Source organism: Canis lupus, chromosome 10 (assembly GCF_003254725.2).
Source record: "Canis lupus dingo isolate Sandy chromosome 10, ASM325472v2, whole genome shotgun sequence".
In the NCBI taxonomy this organism is placed as follows: domain Eukaryota; kingdom Metazoa; phylum Chordata; class Mammalia; order Carnivora; family Canidae; genus Canis; species Canis lupus.
In genome coordinates, this window is record NC_064252.1 from 21,453,876 (window position 1) to 21,464,923 (window position 11,048).

Genomic DNA, 11,048 nt, shown 5'->3' on the forward strand with positions numbered 1-11,048 from the left:
AAAGGCAGGCGCCAAACCGCTGCGCCACCCAGGGATCCCAATAAATAAAATATTTAAGATAAAATTAAAAAGTTAACTTTATGCTATGTGAATCTCACCTCAATAAAAAATAAAATAAAATCAAAAGAGGCATGTTATGAAGTGGAATGCAAACTGGCATGAATTTCCAACAGCAGACTTCCAGGGAGCTTTGCCTCCCCTCTGCTGCGGCGGGCGACTCTCAGAGAGAAGCTCTGGAAGGACTGTCAGGAGAAGGCTCAAGATAGAGGAAGCGGGAATTCCAGCGGTTGCCCAGGCTGGCCTCCTGTGTCCCGGAAGTCAGTCTTGAGGGGTTGGGAGCTAGTGGAAGGCTCCCCCAGGCTGGGTGCCCCCTGGAGAGCAGCACCATGGCTCCCTCCTGTCCCCACTGCCCGGGGACTGGGCTCTTCCCAGGTCCTGGGACGCTCAGCTGCTCTGGCTCCTCCTGACCCCTTCATGCCTTCAGGCTTCTTCCCACAGCCTGTGCCTCCAGCCCTCTCAGCTCTGGAACCCTCTGGCAGATACGTGCGTGTCTCAGCCCCCGTCCGCGCCCCCAGAGGGCCATCAGGTGACTCCAGAGCACCCCACCCACCCCTGCTGACAAGGCCCATGGGGAGCGTGCAGCAGCTCAGGAAGGTGGTCTTCCTCCCAGCTGGTGGCCGGTGGTGTTCCTGCTTTATGACCCAGCCCTGCTCTGACAAGTGTCTTCTTTCAGTGATGGGACGTGGGACGGTCACCTGGTTTGCACATTACCCAAAGGGAAGTGGTCTTGCTACCTGGCTCAAAAGACAGAAGTGAGTCATGGGAGCTGAGAAGCAGGACAGGGAGAGTCCCTCCGGCCCCTTCCCCGCCCCAGGCCTTGGGGCCCCTCATGTCCGAGGCCTCTCTGCCGGCCCACCACGGGGCCCTCAGGAAATTAGGGAAGGAGCCTTGAAATTAGTCATTTACACCAGCATTTTCCAGATGAGGAAGCTGAGCCCCAGGGGGAAGGAGACGGCTGCTGGGGGTGACAGGAGCGGCCAGGCAGCACCCTCCCCAGGGGGCCCAGATCGGCTTCCAGTTCCTCGTGGCCAGTGAACCCCAAACGCGTGCTGAGCGTGTTGCCTGTCAGGACCCTCCCCCTCCCAGGGGCAGGGGTGGGCAGGTTCTCACATCTAGATGTTCCAGGCCTGACAGCCCTGGTTCCCCCCCCCTTTTTTTTTTAAGATTTTATTTATTTATCATGAGACACACAGAGAGAGAGGCAGAGACACAGGCTGAGGGAGAAGCAGGCTCCGTGCAGGGAACCCGATGGGGACTCTATCCCGGGACTGATCCCCGGACTCCAGGATCAGGCCCCCCCGCAGAAGGTGGCGCTACACCGCTGCCCCCACCCCCGCCCCCGGGGGGCTGCCCATCCCCAGTTTTCCTAACCCTCCCCACCTCCATGACTGCAAATGAATCCTTGCTCCGCACGACCCCCCCGCCCCCGCCCCGCAGAGATACAACCCAACCCCTCCCTATGACATTGGCTCATTCATTCATTCCTTTATCCTCTCATTCATTCATTCGGCAAATCTCTATTGAACTCAGAATCTTGGGGAGATTTTATTAGAGGCCTTCCTGCACGCAGGACCAACGTGCCCTGTTTCTCCGAGGCTGGGGTCAGGGCGCGGGCACCTGCTGCCTGCAGCCCCCTAGGTGAGGAGCCCGGGCTCAGTCCTGCAGCTTGCTGGTGTACACCTCAGCCCTGTCCAGCGGTGGCCCCCGGTTTACAGACGTGTACACAGCCTCCGAGGTCCCCAGGGACCGGGGGACGGCCTCCTGCGTGATCTGGGAGTCGTGCGTCCTCGTTTCCTGGTCAGAGCTGCCCATGTCCCTGACCGAGCAGATGGAGAGGGCGAGGGTTAGGGGCGCAGAGAGCAACCCTAAACCCCTCCGGCTGGCCGGAGCCCTTCGCCCTAGACGCTGTTGTCACCCCAGGCGTGCACTCAGTAGACCAGTGTTGGCAGAGCACTCACTGTGCACCAAGCCCTGAGATGCGGGAGTGCAGGGGGCGGGGGGCACCGTTTGCAACTGGGTGAACAGTCTACAGATCTTAGCAGGAGCTGGACACGGTGGAGGCCGTGGTCCCAAATCCCCAAAGAGCTACGACTGTATGGGGAAACGGGCCACAGCAAAGAATGACCAGATGTAATGGACAAGTCTGGGTGGGAGCCCCCAGAAAGCTTCCTGGAGGAGGGGACCGTGCATAGCCTGTGGAGAGTGGGTGGAGAAAGGCATTCCAGGCATGTGAGAGGAAGGGCTGAGAGTGTCTGGGGCAAGTGGGCACTTGGGTGCAGCTGGCGGGGGCGGGGGACTGAGGAGGGCTCAGTGGAGGAGCCAGGCCCTCGGCAGGTAACAGGACCTTTGGTGCCAGATTAACCCATTGCCCAAAAGGAGGGAGGGACATGACCCTGTCCTGCCGGCTCCCAGGCCAGACAGACCAGACTCTTGGTGGCTAATCTTACCTATTGTTTGTGTTTTTATTGACTTAACCATGGGGGGGGGGGGCACCTGATTTGCAAGTTCCCTGCCCCTGACTCCATCCCCCACCCCCCTCCAGCCCCCGTGGCTTTTTCCACCCGGCTAATTTCTGCATCCACTGAACTTCACCTACTCCGAGCTTTTCCATCTGCTCCCCCCACCCACACGGGACAGGCACCCCTCTCCATCTCCAAAGCCTCCCGGGGGGCTCCCTCCCTCTCGCTGAGAGGACTTGACAAGTCATAGGACTTTTATGAGTCATCTCAGTCCCGAAGAGACCTCGCTCCTGCTGCTCCTTCCTCCAGGAAGTCCACCCTGGTGGTCCCGGCAGGATTTCCTCAGCCTCCTCTGGATTCCCATGGCACCTGCTGGCGCCTCGCTTCAGCCCCGTGCCACCCGCCCAGGATTGGTGGATCGTGTGCACACCTGACTTCCCACCAGGCAGCCTGTTAGCTGCTCCAGACACCCACAGGGGACCTCCGGTCCTGATCCAAACGGACACACGTCAGGGCTGTCGGTAGCACCAGGAGCCCAGGCTCCGGTCCCAGCTGTTTTAACTGGCCATGTGACCCGGGGCCACCCTTCCCCTGTTCTGGCCTCAGTTTCCCCACGAGTCTAGGCAGGGGGTGGATTATGACAATGAACCCTAATACTTGTGGGGTATCCAGGTGCCGCCCTACAAACTCCGTGGGGATTATGCCACTGACCCGTCATGACTCCACAGGGAGGATAATGGTTTTTAGCCCCCCCCTTTCCCAGATGGGAACACTGAGGCATGGGAGACGTGTGGGAGCTGCGACCTGCCCACAAAGTCCCGCTGCTGGGTCCCCCCCACCCAGCTGAACGACTCCACCGTGGACACCCCAGAACACTGCTCCCCTCTCACCGGACCCCATCCCAGCCCAGGGTGGAAGGCGGCTCCCTTGCCTTCTCCCCCACCTCAGAAGACCCTGTGGGTGGAGTGCGCCCAGTGCCCCCAGTGCCCCCAGTCCGGGCCTCCAGCCGGCAGGTACTCACAAAAGGCTGAGGACAACGGCGCCGGCAAAGGCAACCAGCAGGAAGAAGGGCAGGGAGCCCAGGATGGACGTGATGACGATCATGCCCCCGCTCCGCCGGCCCGGCCACGTGTCGATCGCCGCATACGGGGTGGCTAACAGGACATGGGCCCACTTAGTCCCCAGACACGGCACCCCTCAGCCTTCTCCCAGGGACACACACGCCCCCCCACCCGGCCGGGCAGCCACGGGTCTCGGGATGAAGTGGGACCCCGGTCAGTGTCTGTGTCCCCCCCGCGCAGCCCCGAGATGCAGTCCCCTTGCTTGCCCCTCCCTGGCGCGTCTCCTTTCTCCCTAATTGTCTTTCTGCATAATTTTCAATTACAAACTAAACCCTTCTGGTGAAATGGAAGGGACGCAGATTATAAGCGATTCAGGACGGAACAAGGGCCCGGGCTAAGGGGCCAAGTGCACCTCAGCTTCCCCTCGGCTCTGGCCTGCGTCACCCTTTGGAACTACACGAACTCTTCATAGGTCCTCCTGCGAGCCAGCCGCTTCGCAGCCACTGTCCCTCGCACACCTGACAAGACCCCTGCTCTGCAGATCGCTCATCACAGCCAAGGGAGGCTGGGCTCCTGTTCAAGGGCACCCGGACCCCAGACCCAAGTCTACGGGGCTGGGTGGTCCCAGAGGGCACGCTGTCCCAAGCTGACCTCCTGCCCTGCCCAAGAAGAGCTGGGCCTAGCGCTTCTGTCTGCATTGTTCCAAGGAACCCTGAGGGGACGCAGAGCAAGGGCTTTTCTCCCCACTTCTCAGATGTGGAGACTGAGGTCCTTACGGGTTCACAGAGCGGTGAGATGCAGGGGCTGGGCTTGAACTCAGCACCCTCGGTCCCAGGGCAGGGAGACTCCGATGCACTGATGTGCCATGGGAAGGATGGGTGGGGGGCCACCCCAGCCACACCCCACCCTAGCCCTGTGACCTCAAGCAAGCTTTCTGAGCCACTGCAGGCCCTGGAAGCTTACCGAGGGGGTCGGGGGTCTGAGGAGGCTTTATGCTGAGCTGTCAAGTGTCAACTTGGGCACCAAGGTGTGGGGGCCGGGGCTCTAACATTAGGGTCAGGTGCTGTCAAGATTACTCTGGGAAATCTCCTCCGCTGCCCCTCTGCTTCAGCAGACACGATTCTGTGTCTAAACCTCAGATGCATGTTGAGAACCCGGATGGAGGCTTGAGGAGGGACAGGGCAGGACCACAGGCTGCCGCCTGGGCCCCTGAGCTCCCTGGCCTTTAGGAGCCCTGCCGAGTTTCCAGAGAACAGGGTGGAGAGGTGGGCGGCACTCTGGCTGCCTCCCCTGCTCGCCCCCTGCACCAAGTCCTCGCCTCCGGACCCATCTGGAACCATCTGGAACCATCTGGAACCATCTGACGTGGCTGTGAGGTCTCCACAAAGGGGCAGGCTGGGATGGAAATGCGGGATAGACCCCCTGCCCCTTAGAGGCAAAAGCCTTGACTATGGTCCTGCCATCATGCCAGCCCATCCTTCCCCTGCCTCTGCCGACACCTGGCCCCAGGGGAGGGAGATGAGGGCAGGCAGGGGGGGTCTCGGGTCAAACCACTTTAGGTTGCCTTTTCCTCATCAGCCCACTAGCCTGCCTGTGTCTGGGGGTACTTTGCTGAGCGATGGCCTGAGGGGGTGTCCCGCGTCCCCCTGAGGGTCGCCCCCCAGCCCAGCCCTGCCACTCACGCCGGTTGGTGCGGATGGGGTCGGACCACAGGGTCTGGTCCTGCACCAAGCCCGTGGACATATTGACAAGGACGTACTTGAACCTGCAAGGAGACAGAGAGAGGGGGACGTCTAAGCATCCTGTGCGCCCCGGCCAGAGGCAGGCGGAGGGATCAGGATGGGGTTGGGGGGGCAGAGGAGGTCCTTCTAGGAGATGGAAGTGTAGACGGCTACAAGGTGGGCTCCGGGCCACAGGACAGTGCTGGACTTGGCGTTGGGGCCCTTGCCCCCTACTCCTGCCCCTGGACTTTTTCCACAAAGCCTTCAGGGTCAGTGGCCCTCCTCGCAGCTCGCCCTCCGGGGCCCCCCTGTTTCTCTATTATCTACAGGATGAGTGTAGCATTTTGGCTGACCCATTTGTCCTCATGGAGTTCGTGCCTTCCTCCCAGCCTGGTCCTTGGTATCACAAAAGGGACTTAAAAAACAAACAAAAGAAGGAATAATATTCATTCCCAACCCAACTGCCTTGAGACAGGACTACACATTTATATAGAAATTCCAATCCAGTGCCACTAACCATAATGAAAGATCAGCACAAAATTTCCAGAGCCCACCTGAGGCCTCCTACACAGTCAGCTAAAAATGATGGATAGTCTGAGAACTAAAAAATTGACAGCCTCTTGTATGATGTTAAAAAAAAAAAAAAAAAAGATGACCCTTAAAATCTCTACAACCTCCAGTGTTTTGCTTAACCTCCTATTTCTCTGGGTTTGAAGAGAATTCCAGAGGCCAGGATATGTGCCTCGAGTTCCCCAGGTAGGAGGCTCAGGGATGTAGGTGGAAGAGGGGAGGGGTTTCCCTCATTAAGAACAAGGTTGGAGGTAGGGGAGAGGACACCGAGGCTTCTGTCCGGCCCTGTGGCTGAGGCCGAAGGAGACGCCAGCCCTCTGATAGGATGGCAGGCAGGGTGGTCTGGGCCCCGAGCGCACCTAGCAGGTGCAGAGTCTCGGGCCTGGGCGCTTCCATGGTTACAGGAGTGGGGGTACCCAAGGCTCTGGCACAGGCGGGACCCCACGGCCATGGATCAGGGCTGAGCCCCCAGCTCCGCAAGGAGAAGAAACAAGTGTGGAAAAGAATCAGGGACGTGCTGTGGTCGGGAGAGGGGGGCACAGAGGATATGTCAGAAGGAGGCAGGAAAAGGCAGAGGATGGGCTGGGGCTGTCGTTCATGTGGGGCCACTGCTTTTCAGGCGGGGACCCCTCCTCTCTCCAGACCAGCTAGTCCCTGTCAAATGAAGTGGATTGGGAAGGAGCTGCCACAGGTGATGAGCCGGGACCAGGTGCTGGATTTGCAGAGCTGGGTACAAAATGGAAATGCAGGCCCCTTGGTTAAAAAAAAAAAAAAAAGAATTTCAAGGTGACAACAGCAGAGGATTAAGCCAAGCAGCCAAGCAGGTCCTTCTGAGCCCAGGGGTCCTGGCCTGGTCATACGGCCCTTCAGGAGACCAGGCACAAGACATGTGGCCTCGCACACCTCCCCCTCCTGGGCCTTCCTGAGTCGGGGCCAGGGCAGCGCTGCCTCTCGCACCCACCTGTACTCCGTGGCTGCTGACAGGGGCGCGTTGCAGAGACCCCCGAAGTTGGGGTCTGACAGGCAGGTCCCGTTGGCTCCCACCCTGACGAGGTACGCGTTCAGGATTTCCGAGGCCCGGGCCACGTCCCCCACGGCGTCCAAGCTGGGCAGGTCACTGCAGGGGATCAGGCCAAAGGCCACGGCCTTATAGGGGCCTGTCCTCCCTCCCTCTGTCTGCTGGACCGTGGAGCTCAGTGGGGCCCTGGCACCGTCCTGCACCGAGGCGTTCCTGGAGCTGGCTGCAAGGGCAGGGGCAGGGGCAGGGGCAGGAGTCAGGCCACCCCAGCTCAAAGGTACTCACTCAGCCAGTCACCCAGCACTGCCGCACATCCTCTGGGGGTCCCAGCCGGGGGTGGGGTTCCTCAGGGGCTTCCTCAGGGGCACCCCTGACTTAGGGCAAGAGCACCCCCTCTTCCTACAGGCCTGTAAGATCTCACAGGTCCTCCTACTACAACAGACTTCTGTCATTCTCCCCTGAGACCACTGGATCGTCTTCTTCTTTTTTAAGATTTATTTATTTGTGGAGACAGAGCTTGAGCAAGTGTAGTGGCAAGGGGCAGAGGGAGAAAGTCTCCAGCAGATTCCGCGCTGAGCACAGAGCCCAACACGGGGCTCGATCTCACACCCCTGCGATCATGACCTGAGCTGAAACCAAGAGTCTGTTGCTCCCCCCACTGCGCCACCCAGGCGCCCCTAGATCTTCTCTTCTGTAAAATGAGAAGGGGGGTCATATGGTTCAGGGGGAATTGTGTGGAGGTGCACACACCTATGCTGGGTCCTAGGCCGCTTCCTGACTTGCTGGGTGACTTTGGACAATGCACTCTACCTCTCTGGATCCCTGTCTGTGAAATGGGAGAGAAACACCCCACTGTGTGCACGGATTGGGCACAGGCCCAGGTGACAGCTCTGAATGAGCTGCTGTAAAAGACTGGCTGCCAGGAACGTAAGAGGTGGTCCCTGGGAAGCCCAGGATTGCTCTGGTGACTGGGCAGGGGCTGGCCCAGAGCACGTGGGTCCCAGTGCATGGTTCCCCTCACCAACGCCAGTTGCGACCCACCGGGGGAAGCACGGGGAAGCGCTGGGGTCTGAGGGGCCACAGAGATCTGGGTTTGCTTCCCAGCCTGGGAGCTCCTAGGAGCCATCCCGTCTCCATGAGCCTAGGTCCCTCGCTCTGAGATGGGCATCAGCTCTGTGATGGGACAGTTGTCTTGCGGGCTGGTTGTCAACATTCGCTCCAAGGCATGTGAAGCCCTGAGCATGATGTACATGCTCAGTGACTGGCACTGTCTTTACTTCTCCACCTGCCCAACATCTCTCCAGGGCAAGCACGCAGCCCAGGGCTGGCACACGGCAGGCACTGGTGGCCGTTGGTGAGGTCCCCGGGGGTAGCTGAATGACAGAGCTAGAGCGTCCCCCGAGCTGCCCCCTCTCCTCCTCCCCGCAGACAGGCCAAAGCCCCCTTCAGCGCCACCCAAGGGAAGCAAACCCTCACCGAGGTTGACCAGGACATAGAGGTAGATCTCATAGGTGCCATTGAGGGTCGCCGCACTGTCAAACATGCACAGAGGCTTTTCCAAGGCCACAGTAGTGAGGGTGGGGTTGTTGGTGGCAAAGGTCACGCTGGCCAGTTGGGGCTGGAGGTTCACACCTATAGGAGGCAGGGAGGACAGGCGCTGACCCCCGGTAGAACTGTCCACACCCATGGGCACACTCTGCCCCCCGCCCCAGTCTGCATACTATTATTGGGTGTGCCAGGCCCTGGGGCTCACCCTGCCTGCGGCCCATCTCAAGAATTTGTCTCAGACACAGGCGGCACCCTTGCCCCTACCAGCCGTCCCTCCAGAAACCAAGCAGTCTGGCCTAACGGCTGCCCTCTCTCCCCACACACAGACAGTCAGTTGCCAAGAACCCCACTGCCTCCCCAGGCATCTCTTCACCCAGTCAGCCCAGTCTGGGAATTCCACTCTCTTGACTTGGACCCCAGAAACAAGCCCCCCTCCCCCAGTCTTCTGCTCCCTAACGGGCACATCTGACCCTGTCGCTCTCCTGCTAGGCCCCTTCTGGGGCTCGCCCACTGCATTGGAAGGGCCTCCAGCGCAGTCCGGCTTCTCTGGAGAGGCATCATAGTCCAGAAGCTCTGGGCTCTGCCTCCCTGGGTGCCCAGGCTCACCCCAAAGCACGCCCCACCCCATCCCATGCTCCAGCCAGGCTGATGGACCCCGGTGGGGAGGTTCCCAGGATAGACCACACTGCCTCCCTCTTGAACTTGCCCAGCTGCCTCTTCCCCTGAAATGTCCCGGCACCTCCAGGGTCTAGTCCAGCCCCTTCTCTGCTCCCCCGCAGACCCTGTGTGTGTCACAGCGCCCATCCCAGGAATCTGATCCGTGAGCCCTGGAATCCCCCACCCAAGGGAGCTCATTAAACAGTGCTGTCTTTATTATTAATATCCGATGCCCAGGGCCTGCCCAGGGCTTGGCACAGAGGGAGTTCCCAGGGCTGCGCTCCATCCCTGCGCTCAGGACCGTGGGGCCGGCTGCCCGCCCTCCCGGGCCACGACCCGCTGTCCCTTCCCCGCTTACCCACGCCCAGCCGCAGGCCGCCGAGGGCCAGCAGGGCCCAGAGCGGGGGCATCGCCCTGAACAAGCCGCGGGAGCGCCGGCCGGCTGCGGGGCCCGGGGAGCCCAGCGCCTCTCGGCGTCCGCGCACCTGGCGGCCCGGCCTCCCTCGGCGCGCCCCGCCCCCCGGCCGCGCTGGCCAATCCCCGGGCTCCTCGCGGCCTATTTGCATACGCGCCGCCCCCGTCCCCCGGACCTCGAGGTGCCCCCGGAGGCTCACTCACACCTGTGGGACCTTCCCTCCATTCGACCCCGCGCGCCTTTACCGAAGCGCCTACTGTGTGCACAGGCTCAGGCGGCGCTTTCACAGCCTAATCAGACCTCGAGGGCGGCGGGGGGGCGAGACATCCCCTCTCTGGGCCGCCGGGTCCACACTGGGAAACCGGGCGCTAATTCCTACAGCTATTTATGGAGACCCTACTAAGTGCCAGGTGCTGGCTGGGCTCTGGTGGAGATAGTTGCAACAGGTTCATCAGAGAAAGTGCTGTCATGGAAACCTTGAGGTCCCGGGCCTGGGAGCTATCTGGTTGCGCCAGGGTGACCCTTTGTTTTGTTGTTGTTGTTGTTTAAAGATTTTATTTATTTATTCATAAGAGACACACAGAGAGAGGCAGAGACGCAGGCAGAGGGAGAAGCAGGCTCTACACAGGGAGCCCGATATGGGACTCGATCCCAGGACCCTGGGATCACGCCTGGGCCAAAGGCAGGCGCTAAACTACTGAGCCACCCAGGCATCCTCGGGGTGACCCTTTGTGGTCACAGGTGCAAGGCCAGGGCTCCTCAGGGACTTCCGAAACGCCCAGATTGGAGGAGCACAGTCCTGCTGCCCAGCCTGGGCTATTTATTTCAAAAGGCCTGCTTCCCATGGAGCGTTTGAAAACAGTGCTGTGAGCTTCATCTGGTCTAGATGGTTCCTTCCAGAGTCAGGAATGGTAGTTTTCCGCAAGAGTATCTTAAATACTATATTTTACATTTAAGACATAAGTCAACAAGGATGGGAAAAAACTAGAATTAGAAACCAACAGAAAGTAAGGAATTCAGACACAATCCTGTGCAAAAAAAAAAAAAAGTGTCTAAGAGACTGGAAAGCTTGTCTGACTACACTCCCTCAGAGAGAGCTTTCTGAACCCTGTTCTGCAGGAGTGAGGCAGAGGGGAGGGCAGAGCAGTTCTGTAGCAACTGGGTGTATCCTAGAACTGGGGTCAGGACCCAGGTCCTCACTATGGGATGAAGGAGATTTGGAAGGGAGGAAGAAGAACTCTCGGAGGTGTGGGGACTTTTTTAAGATTTTTTATTTATTTATTTGAGAGCCGGCTGCTCAAAAGCACATGAGCAGGGGAAGGGGCAAAGGGAGAGAGAGGAGCAGACGCCCCGCTGAGCAGGGACCCCCCCTCCCACAGTCCAGGGGCTCCATCTGGGCCCTGGGTTCATGACCTGAGCTGAAGGTAGACACCCCCCAACCCCCAGATACCCCTTGGAGTTTTGAATTAGTAGCATTGTTAGGACAAAATAACAGCCCCCTAGTGCTACCTACTGAAGTGACTCCTAAGTGACAGGAGC

At 59.7% G+C, this 11,048-nt stretch overlaps 1 protein-coding gene across 1 annotated transcript; it reads right to left on the bottom strand.

The window, feature by feature from the left end:
• Positions 1-1,580: 1,580 nt before the first annotated feature.
• Positions 1,581-9,584, bottom strand: UPK3A (uroplakin 3A). The gene is made up of 6 exons (XM_025471426.2): positions 9,453-9,584; positions 8,366-8,521; positions 6,833-7,112; positions 5,263-5,345; positions 3,541-3,673; positions 1,581-1,876 (listed from the first exon to the last, which is right to left on the bottom strand). Exons 1-6 carry the CDS (start codon positions 9,502-9,504, stop codon positions 1,714-1,716), a joined length of 867 nt encoding a protein of 288 aa, XP_025327211.1. The 5' UTR covers positions 9,505-9,584; the 3' UTR covers positions 1,581-1,713.
• Positions 9,585-11,048: the final 1,464 nt, after the last annotated feature.

What these genes read in the sequence shown, in the direction of transcription:
- UPK3A (XM_025471426.2), bottom strand. Translation starts at nt 9,504, where the DNA reads ATGCCCCCGCTCTGGGCCCTGCTGGCCCTCGGCGGCCTGCGGCTGGGC. An exon ending in CTATGTCCTGGTCAACCTCG is followed by an intron (nt 7,113 to 8,365) that starts GTGAGGGTTTGC and finishes CTGCCCTTGCAG; the next exon opens with CCAGCTCCAGGAACGCCTCG. An exon ending in GCCGTTGTCCTCAGCCTTTT is followed by an intron (nt 1,877 to 3,540) that starts GTGAGTACCTGC and finishes CTGCTCGGTCAG; the next exon opens with GGACATGGGCAGCTCTGACC.